Genomic DNA, 20,790 nt, shown 5'->3' on the forward strand with positions numbered 1-20,790 from the left:
CATGTGTTCATACACCCAGTTTGCTGCGCAGGATGAAACACTGACCTGTTAGGCCAGCGGCCTCGGCAGACAGGAAGGCGCTCCAAGACAGGAGGAAGAACAGGCCTGTTTCCAGCATAGGGAACTCACACAGTTTGGTAAATTTGGTCAAGTGACAAAGACACGTTAAGGGAAACAACAACTGCTTTTACGAGTAAATCTCCTTGGCTGAGAAAAACTCATCTGGTGGTGATCGTTTTAGAGGAGAGAACTGATTAGCAGACCTGACTGTAACCCTCACTGAGACTTGACTTTGAAGACCAGCATGAGTCATGCTTCACTAAGGGCTGAACAGTCCTGTGAAAATGCAAACTGATGTTCAGATAAAAAAGATATCTTACTAAAAAATCAGCTAAATGTAGACACAAAACCTCTTAAATTTGGCCTCAGCCCTTGGGGTGTGCCCCTCAGGACCTCAGGAGACTAGCAGACCTGGGAAAACAAAGGCAAGGAGAGTGTGGCTGGGTGAGAGGTTTCTAGTGTGTCAACACCGAAGGAGGCCACTGCTCTCCAGGGAGTGCTGGTCTGTGGACAGATCACCTTGAAGAGCCTTCTTTCTTGGGGATGGAAATTGGATCAGGAGGAGCATTTATGTTCAGTGATAGGGAAGCTGCCCAGACTGTCTTTGTATAAATGGGATGGAGTAAACGGGGCATTATTTCTAGGTTAAGCAAGATGCCCTTTGGCGGGCAATGGTTCATTTTGGCCAGAATGATACTTGGTCACTAGTCTATAAATTGCAAATAAAACAAAGGCACAGTGATCTGAGTTATGCAGAGAATGGGCTATGGGGAGATGATTAGGAGTATGTGATGGATGGAAAGGGCTACATTGTAATTGTGTCCACCGTTAGGCAGAAAATGCCCTGACAGGTAAAGAGGTGTTATGTTGCATTTTTATGTTCCTACAGCAAAGTGTAAGGAAGATTCCATATTAAGAGATGTTTAACAGCAGGGCGAGGAAGCAAAAAGTATGACCTCTGGGTTAGAAGATCTGGGTTTGAGTCTTGGCTCTGCTGGTCACTGGCTGTGTGATTTCTAAGCAGTATGTTAACCTCTCTGAGCCTTATTTGTATCCTAGGTGAATTTGCAACAAGAATAATACCTACTCACACAGTGTGGAGAGTAACATGAGAGGAAGATATTAAAAATGTTCTGTAAAGTTGTAGAAAGCACAAAATACTAAGGATAATGTCATGGTTGGGAGTGCGGCCTCTGGGAAGCAACTCTACCTGGGCTCATATTCATTGTATCAGCTTAGACGTGTCTGTAGGCCACTGTGTGCTTTGGTTTCCATGTCTGAAAATGGGCATAATAGTACAACCTACCTTCTAGGTATATAAACCACTTACAATATGTTAAGCACTCAGAAGAGTGCCTGGTATGTAATAAGGGATGTGTAAGTTTTTCTATTAGTGATTGAAATGAATTTGTTTTGTAAAACATCTTTTCCAGGAAGAGATTCAGGAAGGATCTGGAAGCAATTCTTTACCTGCAGGAGAACACAAAGGCTGCCCTTTGACCTTTTTCCAGTGCCCCCTCTTCTTACTTGGAGGAAAGGTTTTGTTTCTAGCGGAGTTTCTTCCTCTGAATTCCCTCTTCTAGTTTGTTGAGAAGAGAAGGCTCAGGCCGATTTGAGTAACAGAATATCAGCTGAGCGTAAAGTGTTCTTCTCTTTTCACAGCCTCCGGAAAGTTGTTCAGCTTGTCCAGAGCCCTGGGGCCCACGCCCTGAGGAACCTCTGCCTCACTATGAGCAAGGCATCCAGGTGGTTACGGTGGAAGAGTGGACTGTGCCCCTGTCTCTTTCGCAGCCCGAGTTTGTGACCCAAGGCCATCAAGTGTCGCCACTGTTACTGAGCCCCTGTGTCTTCCTTTTCTCCACCCCTTCCCCCAGATCTGATCCAATGTCAGAGCAGACTTCCAATCTCCAGGAATTTTCTCCCTTTCTGAGCGATTTGTTTACTTATGCATCCATACATTCCCTGCACATTAGGCAGAAAAAAGTTCCAACCTCAGCTCTTCCACCTTGTGCAGTCCCTGGGACCAAAGGCCTGGTTTTAAATCCCTGCCCTGAAATGTCCTAGCTGTGTGGCCTCGGATAAGTTGTCTAACCTTATGTGTCAGTTTCTTCAGCTGGAAATTGGGAGAATAACAGTATCTCCCTGCCAGGTTTCTTATAAAAACTTTCTGAGATAATCTATGCAAAATACTAAGGACAATGGCTGGCACATGGTACAGTTCTGAACATATGTAAGATGATACAATTAATATCATGCCCATTATCACTGATATGTGACTCAGAGTGAGCTACTTAACCTCCTTGAGCCTCGGTTTCCTCAGGTGTAAAGCAAGAATAATAATAATCTGTCCTACAGGGCTAATTCAGACGAGGAGATACATATAAAGGCACATGCTTGAAGTCACTAAATGTTGCTCTCACTACTACTACTCTAGTCCAAACAACACGGGACTTCCTTCGTAATTCCACTTAATAATTGAAAAGGCAACAGGGAGTAGTAATCAAGAGCACAGTCTGTCTCTTGGTTTCCCTCCCTGGGTTTGATCTTGACTCTACTTCCTGGCTGTATGACTTTGGGCAATAGCTTACCCTTGCTCCAGTGTCTGGTAAAAACAGTATCTGTGTGATATGACCATTGTGAAGGTTAGATGAGGTATGGCATGTAAAACAAGTAGTAGGGGGCCTGATATGTCACCAATACTGGGTAGATTGTTAATCATTATTTTTGGTTGGAAGTCAGCCCTGCCTTTTCCGACTTACTTCTGTCAATGCAGTTGACATTCTCCAGGGTTTCCAGGACATGACTTTGGGGTCGTCTTTTCATTCTCTCCTCTTTATCTCTTAGAATCAACCAATCACTAAATCCTAGAGAGTCTTCTGAATGTTGGCCTCCTTCCTGATTTTCCCCCACATGTCATCATCACAGTTTTCTTTGATTTTAACCCTCCTCCTCTTATTCATCCTACATACCAGTTCCTTATTTATGTTTTAAAAACAGGACTTTCAGGGTGTCCATCTCCTGAGCAGAAACCTTCAGTTGCTAATTGTGGACTACAGAAAGACGCTCAGAGTCCTTTGACTAGCACTCCAAGATGCTCCACAAGCTGACTCCATTCCCCTCGTGTCCCCTTGTCTTCCACTGCTCACCAGCCCAAGCCCTCAGGTCCTCTTGGGCACAAGTGCCATGTGCCACGTCAGTCCCCTCCCCACACCTTCATGAATGCTGCTTTTCTTGAGTCACTTATCATATGGCTTTTGCCTCTATCCTACCCATCTTTCAGGTCAGCTCAAGTCCCACTCTGCATGTAAATACTCCTTTTCAGATTATTTTCCAGAATCATAAGACTGGCCAGCAGCCTATTGGACTATTCCAGACACAGTGGCCTCATCGTCATTTGAATTTTTATAATCTTAATAAGATGGCTGTGTCTTCAGCGCTCACTTTCTATCCAACTCTAACTATAGAGCTTGTCTTCCCGAGTTTGTCATTAGTTGAAGGCAGGCTCCGTGTTTTTTTCATCTTCTGACTTAGAAGCTAGCCTTTTAGCAGTTGCTCAGTGAACTGCTGGGCCAGTTCTCATGGAAAAAGACTCCAACATTTTGCTTTCTTTGCCTTGATCCCTGACCCCTCTTGCACCTTTCTCCTTTCTTACTTCTCTTTCCCCCAAGGTCTCTGGTCCTTTGTTCTGCCTTTTCTCTGTGGCCTGTGTTAAACCCTCACACTTGACATTAGCCTTCTAGTTCCTCCTCAAATCTGATTTATTTTTGTCCCATCCAACTGCTGTGAGTAAAGAGCCCACCAGACCAGTTTCTTTCCCTGGCTCAGATCCTTTAGGAACTCTACCCATCCTCCCCACTCTTTACTGAAAAACAGGGATACAGTAAACATCACTTCTGCATTGCTTGCTCTTCCCCTTCCATAGAAGAGCTATGGATGCTCGTTTAAACTCACAGTGATTTTTGGCTTGGCCAACCTTGTGAACTAGTGATTGATACAAGCTTGAAAAGGAGCCAGAGAATACTTCATTCATCACTCCCAGTCAATCCTGTTTTATTCTTGACCGTGGGTCTTCAATTCTTCCTCTTGACCTTCATATAGCTAAGCCTAATATCCCCTGGCCACCTATATTCGTAGGTGGGATTTTTTTTCAGACTGTTGATATCATAGAATCAGACAGTGCAAGCAGTGCTAGAACTGGCCTTGGACAGGAAAAGAGCCTGGGTCCCTCTTCCACTGGTACCAACCTATGCTTCGAGGGATGGCTCAGAATGAAGACGGCTCCAGTGGTGCTGTACTGCACTTGAGCAAGATTGTCTAGCCATTTCCTGGCCTGGAGTTTGTCACTCCTTAGAAACCGTCCAGCGATGTTGACTCCTTTTAACAGTCCCCAGATTCCCACACACATACAAAGGATATCAGCGCCGTGACAACAGCATACGCAGACCCCATTGCAAATGAGCCGGCGAAGATCCCCAGGAAATTCCCCACCGACTGGAAGAACGCTGCAGCATCGAAGGCATTTGGATTCTCCTTGGGACTGTAAATGGATATAGAACTGAAAAAAGAAGAGGGTGAAGGTTAGTCAGCGCCTCCCATCTCATGGCCCAAGCACCAGAAGTCAGAATTTAGCACCCACTTTTGGGAAGGGCACCTTCTCCTATGAGATTAGGTGCTGGTTGGAAGTGTTCAGGGGAAACGGATGAGGACAGGGAGAGGTGGAGAAGGCAGAAAACTTTCCCCTACCTTACAGCCCAGTCCCATGGTATCTGTATATTGCTGCCAGTTGCTAAACATTTTTATATCGGAAGGGTCATAAAGAATATTGTTTCTGAGCAAACTAGGCATTAAAATATGGTAGGTGTATGAGGAATCTGCTGAGGAGATAGATAACTGTGAATTATTTAGTGGCCATATGTCTTCAGTGCTGCTATATATTCACAAATGTTCCTGATAAAAAGTGCACTTTTATGGCCTGTGCACAAATGGGCGATACAAATCAAAGCATGAACAAAACATTCTGCTGTGATCTTGTCATAAACCACAAAGCATTGCTCCCCTCCAGTGTAACCCTTCAGAAACAGAGCCCAGAGGACGTTCAGAGCATCACAGTATTAACCCCCGGGGACAGACAAAACCCTCATTTTCCCACCGAAACAAATGGCAGCAGCTGCCTGAGGTCATCTTTTATACCCCAATTCTGGTGGCTGCAGGCAGATTTATATGTACAGAGAAAAATCAATCCACCAATAGGCAGTCTTTCACTTAAATATTTTTGAGGACGTCATATTTGCTATTTTTTTTTAAACTAGGGTCTTGAATCCCACAGTGTCAATGTAAAGGACAAGATGTGTCCTGTTTTAGGAAACGTGAGCTCTGTATTGCAGCATTAAAATAAACAAATACGCTAGAACCAGTAGCTTTGGGGAAACTAATGAAGTAACTTTTCAGTTTTTTGGGTTTTTTTTTTTGTGCGCAGTTTTTATTTTAATACAAGGTCTTTAAAACTAATTAGACAAAATCAAGAGTTTCTTGGCAGCTTCTGGAAGGGACTTTGTAGCCCTACAGAGAGCAGACAGTACGCCAGACACACTGACTTGAGATTAGATAGGATTTTACAGAGATGTAACTGAATCTTTTGTGCCTTGGATGATTACAGTATGTTAACTCTCTGACCTGACTTTTTGTGCCTAGAGACTAGTTAAGAGAGAGCAGAGGGAGTGGATTCCAATTCTCCTCCAGGAATACGTGCGGCATAAAAAAGATAGTTTTAAGTGTTTCTAGTTTTTCCTTGGATGTCTTTAAACCCCCAAAGTAGGCCAAACACTTCTGCTTTGATCACGTAATTGGATAAGGAAGACGAATGTGGATCACAAATGGAGCCCTGAAATGTATGCGAGAAAGGGATTGCCTTTGAAGTGTTTCTCTTTTTGTAAAGTGTTGTGCTTTACAAAAAAAAAAAAGGAAAAGCAAATCCATATTTGGGTCCTTTGTAGCTGACAGTCCTGGGAAAGGGTGTAAAACCCCATGGCCATTCTGAAACAGGGTGCCTATGGCTGCGTGTGTGAGTTGATGTGAACATATTCCTTCATTCCTATGAAGAAACAATAGTGATGAGGAGACATTTCAAACAAAGGTTTTTGCACAGGAACACGTTTCTGTAAATAATTCCGTTAATCCCTAAGGCTGCTCCCAGGAGATCTGATCCTTAGGAACAGGCATCTCTTCCCCCCCATCTTCACCTTAGCATCCCCCGGAAGTGTTTTCTCTGTCCAGATGCTTTCCTAGCTTGAAGCAGCACCATCACATCTTTTGGCCGTATCCTCTGCCATTATTTATATAATGTTTGTTTTTAAACCAACTCATTTTTTTTCAAATCTGAAAGCTTTTATTAAATAATATTTATGAAATCATAGGTTTGATGTGCTTCATATGTTGCTTTTTAATACCTGTGAAATTATGTAATTATTAAATTTGAAAAAAAAAGTTCCCCTGTGTGTCACCTAAAATCATCTGGGTATCCCCCCTGGTTCATAGTCTGCATTTTTGGAGATGTTGCTTTTTTCCTGGTCTCTGATCCCTGCCCAACAGGGTACAGCCAAACTTCATACCTTCCCTGTGAGGTTTGATTGAACTGAAGGGAAGAGCTTAATTTTTCTTGACCCATGGTGACATCCATTGATTTGCCAGCCCTAAAGCAACTCAAGATGTTACCCAGAATGTGCGGCATACCTGCTACGTACCAGGTGATGGATTAGGTGCAGGGAGTGGGGGGCAGGCAGGGAAGGGCATGGAGAAGAGAAGCAGAATTTGAGCCAACAAACATTTTACTGACCATATGCAAGGCACAGGCAGAGGAGCCTAAGATAGAGATGACAACCAGCTCACGTCACAGGGCTGAGTGTGACTGTGAGAGATCTACAACAGTTAACAGGGCACATGAGGAAAGGGGCACTAGTTTAGAATAGAGGGGATGGCATTTGAGCAAGGAAGTAAGTCAACAGTCAGGGATGGGGTGGGGGTATTTCAGGCAGTGGGAAGAACGGAAGCAAAGGCAAGGAGACAGGGGAGCTGAGGGCACTTCAGGGTGGAACCATACAGTTACAGCTAGAGCCTGGAAGCTTGCATGTGGCACAAGCAGAGGGGTAAAGGTGGGGAGGTGGCATCACTCAGAGCTTTAAATTCCCCTTTAAAAAATATACAAAAGCCCTTGCATTTGTGTGGTATTGAATCCTCCTATGCCTGCATTATAACTGTATTTGATCCTATAACATCTCTGCCAGGTAATAAGGGCAGGTATGGTTATTCATTCTTTTCTTTCTTTTCACCCTCCTCCCCCCACCACCTTTTAAAAAATAAAATACAGAAGCTAAGAGTCAGAGAAATAAAGACTATATAGCTACTTAGTTCAAAACGCAGATTTCTTGTTTCTCCCTTGAAAAAGTGATCATTTTGGGAGGAAAACATGAACCCACATCAGGAAAGTTGAGTGAGTGTGGCTCTGACTATAAGGGCAATAGGAGGTCAGGTACCAGAACTTTAATTTCGTGCCTGGATGGAACACGAGCAGCACCCTCCCGTAAGCAAGGAGAGAGCGGAGCACCTTGTGTGGGGTAACAGCACCTTCTCTCCCATCCCAATGGTAGGTAAGATGCAGAGTTTCTCCTGGGAACTTGCTTTCACGCCTGGCTTCTGCTCCTGGACTTAAGCTTTGTTAGGCCTGGCCTGGGTCTCGTTCCTCCTTGTGGCCCAGGACACAGCCTGATGCCCGGCCCACGGCAGGCTATAAAGGCTGATGGAAAGTAGGAAGGAAAGAAGGAAGAAACGCACGGAGGGAAGAGACTTGCGAAAGCTAGTCATCTTTGAAATGAATCATCATCTACAAGACTTTTTATTAGGCATTGACTATAAGTAGTCATGTTGTGGGTACTTTTAAGGTCATCAATCCAAGCCTGAAGGTGACACTTGAGACTCTTAACTTGAGCCTTAAAGAGCTGATCCTTCTTGGTTGTATGGCCTTGGGTAAGTTACTTTATCCCTCAGGCTCAGTTTCAAAGTCTGTAAAATATACATAATAGTACTTATCCCCCAGAAATGTGTGAGGATACGAGGTACATTTAAAAACCTATATAAAAAAAAAAATGAGGGACTTCCCTGGATGTCCAGTGGTTAAGACACTGTGCTTCCAATGCAGGGGGCACTGGTGTGATCCCTGGTTGGGGAACTAAGATCCCTCATGTCGCAGGTGCGGCCAAAAAGAAAAAAAATAATAAGATTTTTAAAAAAAAGAAACCTACATACTTATCTCATAGGTTGTAGGGCCATTTCTTGAGTGCTGATTATGTACACAAAAAATAGACTCTCAATGAATGTTGACCATCATCTCCACCACCACCATAATCATCACCACCATTCTGCTAAGAACTTCCGCAGGCTCACAATGACAGCAGGGTGCTGTGGCTGAACCAGGCCTTGGGTCCAACCACAGGTCGACGCAGTGTGCTCCTCTCCCAGCACACTGCGCTTCCAGGTTGCTGCAGAGGAACTAGTCACTTTTGCATGGGAACAGAAGGGTCTCCAGGGAGAAAATGGCCGTAGAAGTGATGCTAGCAGGTTGTTATGTTTTGCCTGGAGCTCTTGGCTCCGTGGATAAAGGGGAAAAGGAGTGTCCTCAGCAGCCTGGATGGGGATGTGCCCCAGGACAAGTACAGGCCAGGAGACTGAGCTTGAGTTACATCTCCCCAAGTTTAGCAGGGGACATTCTGCAGGCAACGCCCTCTGGCTTCTGGTGAGGAGTGAGGCAGAGAAAGCAGGAGCCTTGTGGCCCAGGAACATTGCATCTCTCCCCACGGGCAGGATTTTAGGAAACTGTTCCTCGAGGCTCTAAGCCCTGGCAAAGGAGGCATCTCTCTGGGCTCTGGTTTTCAGCTTTAACACTAAGTCTCTGGATTATGGAGCAGCAGCTGCAGAGGGAGTTTTCAGAAACAACCAAGGGTTTGGGTAGCAAGTGTAGCGTTTTCCAACTTCGACCCAAGAAAGGAAGGAAGATCATGCTCCAACGGTTTCAGCACTCTGGACTTTGGAAATACCTCCTCCTGTGCACCAAGGGAGATGCTTGAACCATTAGTGGGTGCGAATATCAGAACAGGGAGAGGTGGGGAAGAGCAACTGGACTCTCTGCTAATCTGCGTGGTGCTTGTTCTTTGGAACGCCAGTCTGAAGAGAAACTTTATAGCACAAGCTGGTGGAGATGGATCTCTGACCCATAGATTTCTGAAAATGAATGTTTGAATTGGATAGAACCAATATCTTTGAAAATGACATGACCAGAAATACACAGTGGTGTTTAAATATTCATCTTACAAATTGGAAATAAGTCCAGGTTATTGATTCATTCTGTTCAGGAACAGATTATTCAGCAAAAACTAGTTTGATGATAGTGCCTTGCATCCAGTCTCAGAAATAAATGTGTGTATCTTTTATTCAAAGTTTTTGAAATGGATGAAATATCCAAAATTCCTTTGATGAGAGCAACATGAATAAGGGTCACACCGCTCACTGTATCATTTAAGACTCACAGACACTATAGAAGCTCCAGTGTTTCTCAACAACCCATCTTTTCATCTTTATCATGTTCCTACAGGGAACCCCCTGGCAACTTGCGTGGCGTTAAGAGCACAGTGCCTGAATCTGGTGCAAATCTCAGCTCTGCCACTTACTGGCTGTGTGAACTTAACCAGGTTACTTAGACTGTATGCACCTCAGCTTCCTATGATGCTGTTAATTCACAAAATGAGGATGGTAATAACAGTGCCCATCACACAAGGCTGCTATGAGAAGTCCATCAAGTAATGTTTACAAAGCATTTGAAATTGTCCCTGCACACAGTAAGAACTAGAAAAGTATTTCTTAAGTAAATTATCCTTCAAATAACCCATCCTCCTCTACCTACTCCTTCTTCTTCCTCTTCTTCCTCTCCTTCTCCTTCTCCCCCTCCCCTTCCTTCTCCTCCTCCTCCTCCTTCTTCTCCTCCTTCTTCCTCATCATCTTCTTCTTTGTCTGTCTGTCTCTTTCTCAAACTGAGAGACTGGTTTAGTTCTAAAATAAGTATCCCAAACTAGATATCCAATCAGTACCTCAGCCAAAACAGAACTGAGATGTCATCACCTGTCTCTCTCACACTCTGACTGGTCCCTGGTCTAGAATCTCTGGGTATCAGAGATCATTTGATCTTATAAATTGTTTTGTGTAGCATGGCTTGGCTTGTGGCACATACACTCAATAAATTCCAGCCATGAGGAAGACGGAGAAGGGGGGTGAGGGGGAGAAGTAAGAAGAAGAAGCAGAGAAGAAGGTATTGCAATCATGCTGAGAGGGAAGATGAGATAAGGTACGGAAAGTATTCTATAAATGGAACCACCATCACTGCCACCAGTGCCATCCCTTCCAAACTGTGGCCATATTCCCATTCTGGACCCTACTGAGTCATCTCTTTCCTGATTCTTACAATCTTTCTCAAGACCACCCAGTTTCCATCACCACCCACTTCTGTTACTCTTTACTGCTACTGCTAAAATATTTTCCCCATAATTACTCACAGAAACTACTCAACAACATCAAGCTCCTCGGCAGCCTTTCTTTTGTAATGATGCTTGTCTCTGACTGGTCCTCCCAACTCCCACAATCCACTCGCTGTTCTGGGAGCCTGATTGGAACAACCCGCTTCTCTATCTCCCAGTCCAGTCTCACTTCTCCTGTTAACATGAATCAGTGCCACTTTAAAACTTCCAAAGGATAGTTTTAAGCATATACATTGCATCCCTTTTAGAATTTCTATGAATGTAATCAAGAGAAAAATGGGAAGATGATTACTATAGCCAAAGATATACAAAAGGACTTTCCACTTTCTCTGCCAAATCTTTAATCCCTAACAAAAAAATTTAAACTAATAGCAACAGTTTATTATAGAGTTCTTGACTAGTTGGGACATATATACACATTTTTTTTTCCAATCACTGCTTCCAACTGTACTATATCGAATCTTTCTTTGTGCTGGGTGTATAGTTCCATTAACGATGTCTTGGTCAAATTCCATTATTCAGTTCTTTTCAGTTATCGAAACATATTGCTGTCCAGCTTAAAACCTAAATATTCAAAGCAAGATTCTTCTTCCTGCAGAATATTCTAGAGCAGCAGGCAGGATGACTTGAAAGAGAGGACAGAGATGTCCCTCCAACTCCCTCCTGAGCACCAGCGCCCCCTGGTGTTAGAGGCATGGAGGAGGGATGGGAGCCAAGCCCTCCACCTTTTGTGGCCAGTTGTCTCGCCACCATGGACAGGGTCCCTGGCCTCACTCTTGTAGCTGCTTGCTCCCTTTCTTGGAAGCCCCTGCTGACATGGTGGCACCTCCATTTTACTAAGAATCCCCTCACAGGGGACACTCAGTTTTCCTTCTGCCTCGCCAGCTATACACATTCCCAGCCCTTTTCTAAGGCTTGCATCAGGGGCCCCTTGGGCAGCTAGGTGGCTCTCACCCTTCTCTTGATCTCCAGTCCCCTTTATTTGGCGGCACCCCTGAGCACCCTCCATGGGCCAGGGAGCACTGTTCTAGGAGGGCTCACGTTGCCTGCTCCCCAAACACACCAAACCAGGGAGCCTTCAGATTCTGCTGACATAGAGGACTCCCTCTGACTCTTTTCAGAAATCTCTAAGCCAGTCCCTGTGTTCTTCTGCTCTCCTGCTCCAAGAAGCCACATCCAAGAACTTCCTTCCTTGCTCTGTTTTGAGAGGCCCTCAGCCCCTCTGCAGTTTCCTCCACGGGGACAAGCTGTCAGCCTTCCTCTTGCAGGCAGTCCCCGTCTATTTGGGTGATTCCAGTGGCGTTCCTTCCACTTGGCTTAGGGGAGGGGAAGCCCTCTCATGGGGAGGGGTAATGGCTTCACACCTCAGACACTGCACTCTCTGCAAGGAGGACTCCCTTTCCTTCCCACTCTTTGCATGCACTGATTTGAGACCAAGGAGATGTGGTAGGAATTGGAGGAAATGAGGTTGATTCTGTTGCCAATTAAGCCTGTTGGGAGGGGTGTGGTTTAACTGCTGGGGAGCCCTGATGCTCCTTTAGCAACTTTTGTTTCAGCTCTGCTCCCTAAACCCAATTTGGAAAACAGGGGAAAAAAATCCCACAGGATGATACATCTTATGACCTTTATGTCTGGGTGCTTCTAGTATCTTTTTTCCCCATCCATCTAGAGTTGCCCTGTCATTCTGCTGTGATGGATACTTTTTAAGGAGAAATACAACATAGATGGGTGATGGAAATTCATAAAAGCTGTTTTTGGCTGGCCCTGAGTGTCACAGGTAAGCAACAAAGTAGAAGAAAAACTAATTACAGTGCTATTTTGTGCTTAAAAATTTTTATCCACCCTCCCCCCCCAACCCCACCCCCCCAACCCCCCCACCCCCCCACCCCCGGCAAAAAGAAACAAGTGGATACTCATCTATTATTTATCTTTTAATAACTGTACCAACCTGCCCTTTCTCAAGAAGTTGCTTAATTATGAATAAGGAACCGATTTTTATGGGGCCAAGAATTGTGTGTACACATTGGAATTCATTTTGGCATCTGCTTGCCCATTATTCTGGCTTATGTTCTGCCAAAGGCCGATGAAGCTCCGTCAAGAGAATCTGCTGTAAAACATAATGACTTCAGGAACTGGGGGCATTCCAGGCACCCTGGGAGGTTAGAAGAGCTGCCTCTTAATAATAAGAGGTTCTGGCCAGAAGTTCGCTGAACCTGAGTTAGAATCATAGGGTTTCACCTTCCCAAGGGCCAGTGACTCTGCAGGGTAAAAAGCTGTGTTTGGGGAGGCACATTAATTAACTCTTTCAGCTTCTGAGGGACTCTTTATGATTGCTAAGAATCCAAACTCACACCAAACAGTGATTTTCCAAATCCTTGACAAATATCACTTGACCATTTTGATGTCTGACAAAAGAATTCTATGGGAAGCATGAGTTAGTATATCATGGCTGCCCTCAGAATAGTACAATCTCAGGCTGATAACACGTTTATTCCAACAACAAATATTTCTTGAGCACCTACTATGTGCAGACACTGTTCTAGACACTAAAGATCCAGCAAGGAACACAAAGCCTCTGACCTCATGTTTTTTACATTCCCATGGAGAAAACTACAATAAATAGCTAAGCAAATGCACATATGATTTAAGGACAGAGACAGAAAAGAAAAAGTAAGCAGCACGAAGAGTAGGGATGGAGAATGATGAGGGTGCTGCTTTAGTGAAGGTGGTCAGGAAAGGCGTCTCTGAAAAACATTATTAAGTGGAGTCCTGCATAAAAAGAGTGGGGAGAGTTTTCTAGTCCCTGGAGCAGAGGCAGTGGGGCTGTAGGGAAATGAACAAGGGGAGAGTGGTAGGAGATGGGGCTGGGGCCAGGTCTTATGGAAGCTTCCAGGACATTCTTGGGACTTATGATTTTTCTCTAGGGGTGAAAGGGCATCCAGCTGGAGGTTTGGGGTAGGGAAGCATGGTATAGAACAGTCCAGGTGGAGGCTACAGTAATAACAGCAGAGGAAGCTGGACAGGAGTCAGCATGGGCCTGTTGTACTCCTCCATGGCTGGAGCAGACGGGGCCTCTCTTCACTGGTCTGGATGCTACCATCTGAATGAAACCTGGCAAACCACTGCAGACCACAGGAGAAAGAGCAGGGTGGTGGGAGGAAGAAGTAAGGAAGGAGGGGAGTTTAAAGGATAGATGAATTTAGCAGAAACAGCTACAGTGAGCATTTGAAAGGTGGTCAGGCAGAGGAAGGACTGGTCTCATCCTTTGTGTTTCCAGAAGGCAAAATAAAGTCCCCAAGTAAAACATCAGAGGGAGAAAGATTTCAGCTTTATATTCTATTTCAGAATATCCTAATTCTTAGATCTGATGGAAAATGAAATGGGATCTATAAAAGGCAAGTTTTCTGTCGCTGGAGATACTTAAACATAGAATGAAAGCGTTACCTGTCAGGGTGCTATGGAGAAAATTCATGCACTAGACAGTTGGATAATGTGGTCTTGAGGAACCTCCTGCCCCTAGAGTCATTGACTCCCCATCTATTTCCAGCTTCCTCCAGGACTGTCAGGAGAGGCATGGAGGGTACTTAGCTTTCTGTGCTGCCCAAATCCTGCCATTGGAAATGTCCGAGCATTCAGCAAGCAAGGGGCAGTACTTCAGTGAGTATGAAATGAAGGCGCTGATGATTTAGGTTGGAGCCACGTTGATAATGACATCAAGAACAGTTACAAATTTCAGCGTGGAATAAAGTATTTGACAGATTCCTAAGTGGCTCTGGTCCATTAAGTTCCAACTTTAAAGTGACAAAGAGAGCTCTGAGCTTAAAATTGGTTAAAAGGGAAGAAGAGTTAAAGGAGGTTTGTTATGAATTATATGTGCATTTTCTTTGAAAGGAGATCTTAAATTACTTTGCAATTTAGCCTGAAAAGTCTTGTCAGAATTGAATTAGTCTGTGGGCTTTGAGAAATTTTCTCTTACACCTAATATTGAGAGGAAGGTGAATTTGAGATAGTCCTAAAGATAAAAGTAACTTGCAAATACTCTTCTTGTTTCGTTGTCCTTCTTTCTTTCTTTTCTGAAGCTGAGACAGAAATTTGAATTCCACTACTGTGAACCTATTTAAAAGAGAAAGAGACTAATTCTCATGGTCTAATGGGAACTTCAACCTTTTCTTCAACTTTTCAGTTCCTTTAATCCTCACTAATGAAATCTTAGCTCCAAAGAGTACTGTGATATGTGAAACTTTTAGTCGTAATAGATATCAAAAGATATAGAAAAGTAGGTTAATAGCCACTAAAGATGGAAATCTAGTTAAAATTAAAATATAATCATTGACAGGTGCAAGAAAGACCAAATAATAATCCCCAAGGTTGAAATGGAGAAGGGGGTCAGGTGCTCCGACATTTACTGAACACTCGAAATCCTTATTATTTTCTGTATTTGTTACTGTGGAGCCTTTGCTACGTGTCAAGTGCTAGCTTAAACATTTTTATAAACATTATCTCATTTAACACTCACCGTGGCCCCCTGAAGTAGGTGCTATTATGACTTCCATTTTTTTAGATGAAGGAAGCTAGGGCTCAGAGAAATTAAGTTACCTTATATATGTCACCTCGTTTAATCCTTCCAACAATCTAATGAGGAAAATATTTGCATTTTAGAGAGAGACTCAAGGACGGTAAATCATTTGCCCCAAGTAACTCACTGGTAACTGGAGTGGCGGGCACTCAGCTCAGGTCTCGCTAGTGAAAGCCCGTGTGCAGTGCGACTGGTAAGTGGGAGCACCTGGATCCATCACCCGAGTGCGCGCACAGGTAAGTAACTCGACAAACACTTCACCTTCATAGGATGGGGGCAGAGACTACCCTCGGGACTTTAAGAGTTGAGGATTTCTACTACTAATGTGTCAGAAAAAATTGCATTAGTGAATATATTCATTTCTGTATGAGGAATTTTGCTGACCACCTATTGCTGCTTGCAGGCCAGGACTTCTTCACGGAGGCCCCTTCTCCACGTTGAATGAGTTTGCTATGAGACGACGTACACTCCATGTCGCGTGGTGTTCATGCCAACACCAGTTCAGGTCTCAGGTCATTTCATGCAACTGCTCACCTTGCGCTGCCTTGTGGTGGCTACTGTCTCTTTACAGTAATTACGTATCTATGTTACAATGTCTTCATCTAAAAAATGGGGATGAAGGCAACTGTGCCTCCTTCTTAGAATGGGGATTAACTGGGTGAATATACGTATGGTGCTTCTACTTGGAGCATAGGAAGCACTCCATAAATGTTAGCCGTTATTATTGTTGTTACTGTTACTTGTATTAATGTTATTGTGCGAATGATTATCTCTCACCGTTTGCTCAAAAGAAATCAATAAAAACTGAGCTCTGCTTCTAAGTATATAGAGGCATTCAGGAATTCCAATTAGTGTGTCAGGACATTTTAAGAGTCTTCTGCGGTGGAATGAGTGATACATTTAGAGTTAGATCAAATACTGAATTCATCTTTTTTTTTAAAGAGTCCTGTAAAGCAGAAGGTTATTGGGATAGTACCAAAAAAGAAGATGCATGTAAAATTGTTAACAATAGTTAAGACCAAAAGATCCACGGTTGTCTTGCAAATCCAGCAGAATTCGACTTCCAGCAGCCTTGCTGCAGAAGAGGATGCCAAGACAGACATAACACAGAAATCCTGTTGCTATACCTGAAGCAAGAAATGTTCATGGACAGAAGGTGTCTAATGAAGTTGTGTAGAATTGCTGATCAGTAACAAGCAAGGAAAAATCATGAAACCAATGGAGTTTGCTTTTATGGCGATCACCAATTCACAGCTCACTGCGGGCTACATAGAGACAAAAAGAATCTGAAAATAGGCACTTGCTTGCGTTGCGGCCTGCAGTGCTTCACAAGTGCTGTGTGCTGAGGACAGACATGAGGGGCTGAATGAAATGCTCGTTTCCTCTGGCTGGGTCAAAGGACTTTTCATAGATAATGTCCTATGAAAATCTTTCCTAATCTGGGTGCCTTTCATTCCTGTGTTAAAAACTCACTCCTGTTATAAACAGCTTCCTGAAACAGCCTGGTGGAGTTTCACCTGGTGACAAGCCAACTCCCAGAAAATATTTGCACTGATCAACTCCTATCCCCTGATCCTTCTCCCATTCCTCTATTTATTAGCAACTAAGTGAGCATTTGGGCCCCAAATCACAACTTAATTGAGAATCTGCATCCGTCTTTTTAGAGTTGCAGATAATTCTGCTTGAGTACAAGTTTATTTCTGGGGTCAAAGCACATAGCTATGCTCTTAAAATAATGTATTTTACCAAAGCAGTTGCCTCCCCTCTACAGATTTTGATTTTGTGTTTGAAGCATGGGAGCTGCGGACCAACAAATCTTACCGAAGAGGGTTCTGCTTTCACATAATGCTTTTAGATTACATTATATGTGTCTAGCAGTTGCTATAAAATATATATTTGCAGGATGCTAAAGTTCTACGGTAGAGTCATCTCTGATACTGCATCTTCAGGACACAGTTTTATTTGGGATAAGAATGTAGACTTTACATTGTATATTTGAATCTGAAACCAATACAAGTTGTAAAAATTGAAAGACTCCTAACTCAAGCAATTAATAGGTCTTTCCCACCCATGTAATAAAGACAGTTACTAAGACTTGGAGTCAGATGCCAAGTGCCAGGATGAACACTTCATTTAGCAAGGTCATTGCTGAGCCGTGAAGGAGCACAAGCTCCTAGGGCTAGGGCCCGGGGCCCTGAATCAGTCTTAAAGCTTCAGGAAGATGGATTTTGCACCTCTAGGCAGACCATAGCTCACAGGCTGGGGAAAATGCAGGCTGGAAGACTTGATTGAGGCTTAGGGTGGAGGCAGGTCAGTGGAACGCTTCAAGTTAGACCCAGGTGAGCAAGCCACAATGAGTACATAAACTACCAACAAGGTGGCCAGGGAATCAACGATTCAGGGCATCTGGGGATGGATGTGAACCCAACATAAATGCACACATGCACTTTGCTGGAAGGAGAGTCCTTAACTTTCATACACCTTCTTCATTTCGTCCATGACCTCGAAAGGTTAAACACCCCTGACGTAGGGGTACACAAATACTGACGGCAGAACAAGGAGGGAGTGGTCAGCAGCAGAGGCTAGCAGTGATCTGCAAAAGGTGAGATAAAAGATAGAATCAGATAAGCAGTGCAAGGTACAGGAAACAGGGGTGGGGTCCTGGAGGAAACCCTGTGTTTAAGCCGTAGCCTTTCACTCACTGTCTGCTCCGGGAGGGACCACGGAGGGCTGCTGTGGGCTAGCAGGCGATGCCTAGGGGAATGTCAGTAAATAATGACATCTAAGTATTTCTGGAGAGAAAGGTGAGGTTTTGAGAGTTGCATTTGCACAGGAATAAATGACAGAGGAAGTATAGCAGACAACATTGTGAAGCATAGATTAACTGTGGCTTGAATCCATCCTACTCTCTATTCATGGTTTAACTTATGTCAACTTTATTGATTCAAAACATCCAAAGTCACTCACCATCACCACCACCACTACCAGGGCTTGGCTCTCCTTAGGTCAATCAGAATGTGTGAGACATAAGAGCTCCCAGGCTTTGTTCAGTGTACCCATGGCAAGATCTTCGAAAGATCCACTGTCTTTACTTGTATGTCACAAGAGCACATGGGAGAAACAGGGAATTTGGGAGAGAAATGTTCCTTGATGGCTCAGTTATGAAATAAGTAACAAGTTGGTAATAAAAAAGCATTTGGGATGTAGATGTCTTTGAGATGGGTTAAAAACTAGTGAATTATTCACATTGTTTGTAAGGAAAGAAACTGGTAGCCAGGGTGGGTCAGAAGGAGGAGCTGGTACAAGGTGCCAGAGATGGGGCTTCTCCTGCTTGGAGGGCAAGTGGCAGGTGGTGAAGGCTGCTTTTGGATAATTCCCCTCTGCTCCTTTTATGGTAGGAGCAGAGGGGAATTATCTTCTGTCTCTCTGTCTCTCTCTGGTTTTGTTTTCCGTTTTTTGGATTTCTTTGGTCAGGTCTCTTTTGTTTTACCATTCTACCCACCACTTACTGGGTATGCTACCAGCTAGTGTTGAACTTCATTTCTTAAGTGGGGCTAAGGTTATATAGAAATTACAAACTCTTTGAGAAAAGAGGCAGAATTCAATGATTAAACCTCACTGTCTCCTCTGTATTAAGCGTATTCATTAGATTTTTATTCAATCCTATTACCACCTTCTTGGAGAATCCAGTTTCTCAAAAAAACCCCTCAGGGCCATTATTAGAAAGCATCCAAATGGAAACAGAGGTGAGCCAGTGATAGGAGAGGAGAATGCCATGTAGATGAAAACAATAGGGGACTGTGCTGCTTTCACATCCATTGTGTGTGTGTGTGTGTGACAGAGAGAGAAAGAGTGAGAGCGAGAGGGAGAGAGAGAAGCTCTAAAAAATCTTATGCTGAGAAATAGCAAAATTCACATTTTTGTGTGTGAAAAACCTGCTTTATCACTTAATGCTAATGAAACATCCTCAGGAGGAGGTCAGTGCATAATTAGAGATTATAGCACCATGGATGCTTACAGAGTGTGATGGTGAAGCCCCAGGTAACTTCATCACAGGAAAAGTATGCTAATCCCCGCAAACCTAATGCCAGAATCTGGGGACTATAATGAAACGGAATGTCTCAGAGAACCAGACTAGCGCCTCTACCATCTTCCACCTTGGAATTGCCTGACAATCTTTGGCTCTAGCACCAATCGGTCTGTGTAGGTGGCAGTGGGAAGAAAAGAGAACGTTGGTTCTATTAAATTATTTACTTGAAAATGTTTTGCCTTCAAATGTCTAGATTAAAAAAAAAAGGACTCAGTAAATTAACAAAATGATCACAGAGAAAAAAATAATAATTTTTGGTTTTTCAAACCATAATAAAATGAACTAGTAAGATATAAAAAGATAGTTTGTTGGTAAATTGAGTGATCAGTCCGTGCAATACCAGCTTAATTTCAGAGTCTTAAATACTGAATTTGGAAAGCATATAGGGTCTGTTCCTGCAAAATGTTCAGTGTTAAAATTCTCTGGGACTTCATGCTTTCCACATTGCAATGCTAATAGCTGCCATTTATTGAAGGCCTCTTGCAAGCCAGAACTCTGATCGGCATTTTGTGTACAGTATTTGTAGTCGTTTCAACATTTGTAGTCGTTTCAACAACCCCACGGGAGAGATAATATTATCTACACATTACAAGGGGAAATTGAGGACATTGAGGAAGGTTAAGCTACGTGGCCAAAGACACATGGCAAGGAAGTGGTAGGACCTGCATTAGAACCCGATTCTAAACGTCTTGTGTTGTCTCTTCCTCACTGCCCCCTCCCAGTAAACTGTTGTCAAGTTTGTGCATCAACAAAAGGGTAGTTGTATGTGGTGGTCCCAATAGGTAAGTTTTTCCCTTAGGTAATCTCTACTGGTGAGGTGAGATCTTTAAAGTATCTATCTGCCTATTTCTTTAGCTCTTTCTTTGTGTGTTTATTTAATAGCAAACCAGCAAAAAAAAAAAAAAAAAAAAAAAAAGTGGCCCACAGGACTATTGAAACTAAAGTTGAACGGGGTCAGCTCTCCTCCAGACTTTCCCCTTGGCTTAACAAAATGTTTGTGTTTGAAAAGTAGACTGTTCTGCCTGTTATCTGCCAGGAAGTAGCATATCTGTCTTTTGCTGCTACTAAATTCTACGGATAATCAAACATTATTTTTCTATCCGAATGGAATGTAATACCAAATGGAGATTCTTCTGGGTGCTAAATAATGGAAGCCTCCACTGCCAAAGCAGACTTGAAGACAGATGTCACCCAGAAATTCGACCCTTGATGACTTCTCCTTGAACACATGATTTGTGCTTCAAAACACACTAGAATTTGGGGCAGTGGTTCCTTGGGACCTAAGCACACCAACAAAGGTGGATTTGATCCTCCTTTCAGATCCAAGATCCTCCCAACAGAATCATGTTCCTTTGGCTTCAGAGTGGTTCAGCAAAATTGAATACATTTATTAAATGAGAAATTAATTATACTAAGATGCATTTCATGCCAGATGGTGATTCCTTCTCTACCAACAACTCTTATCAAACATTTGCCTGAGCCTACCG

The 20,790-nt window shown here is 43.4% G+C and overlaps 1 protein-coding gene across 1 annotated transcript in view; it reads right to left on the reverse strand.

Moving 5' to 3' along the window:
* SLC9A9 (solute carrier family 9 member A9) overlaps positions 1–20,790 on the reverse strand; it is a 535,038-nt gene that overhangs the window by 272,189 nt on the left and 242,059 nt on the right. Inside the window, exons 7-8 of the mRNA XM_057739599.1 lie at positions 4,477–4,615; positions 46–151 (exon numbers count right to left, since the gene is read on the reverse strand). Of these exons, the coding sequence (XP_057595582.1) occupies positions 46–151; positions 4,477–4,615 (245 nt within the window). The remainder of the gene's footprint in view (positions 1–45; positions 152–4,476; positions 4,616–20,790) is intronic.

Source organism: Hippopotamus amphibius, chromosome 6 (assembly GCF_030028045.1).
Source record: "Hippopotamus amphibius kiboko isolate mHipAmp2 chromosome 6, mHipAmp2.hap2, whole genome shotgun sequence".
In the NCBI taxonomy this organism is placed as follows: Eukaryota; Metazoa; Chordata; class Mammalia; order Artiodactyla; family Hippopotamidae; genus Hippopotamus; species Hippopotamus amphibius.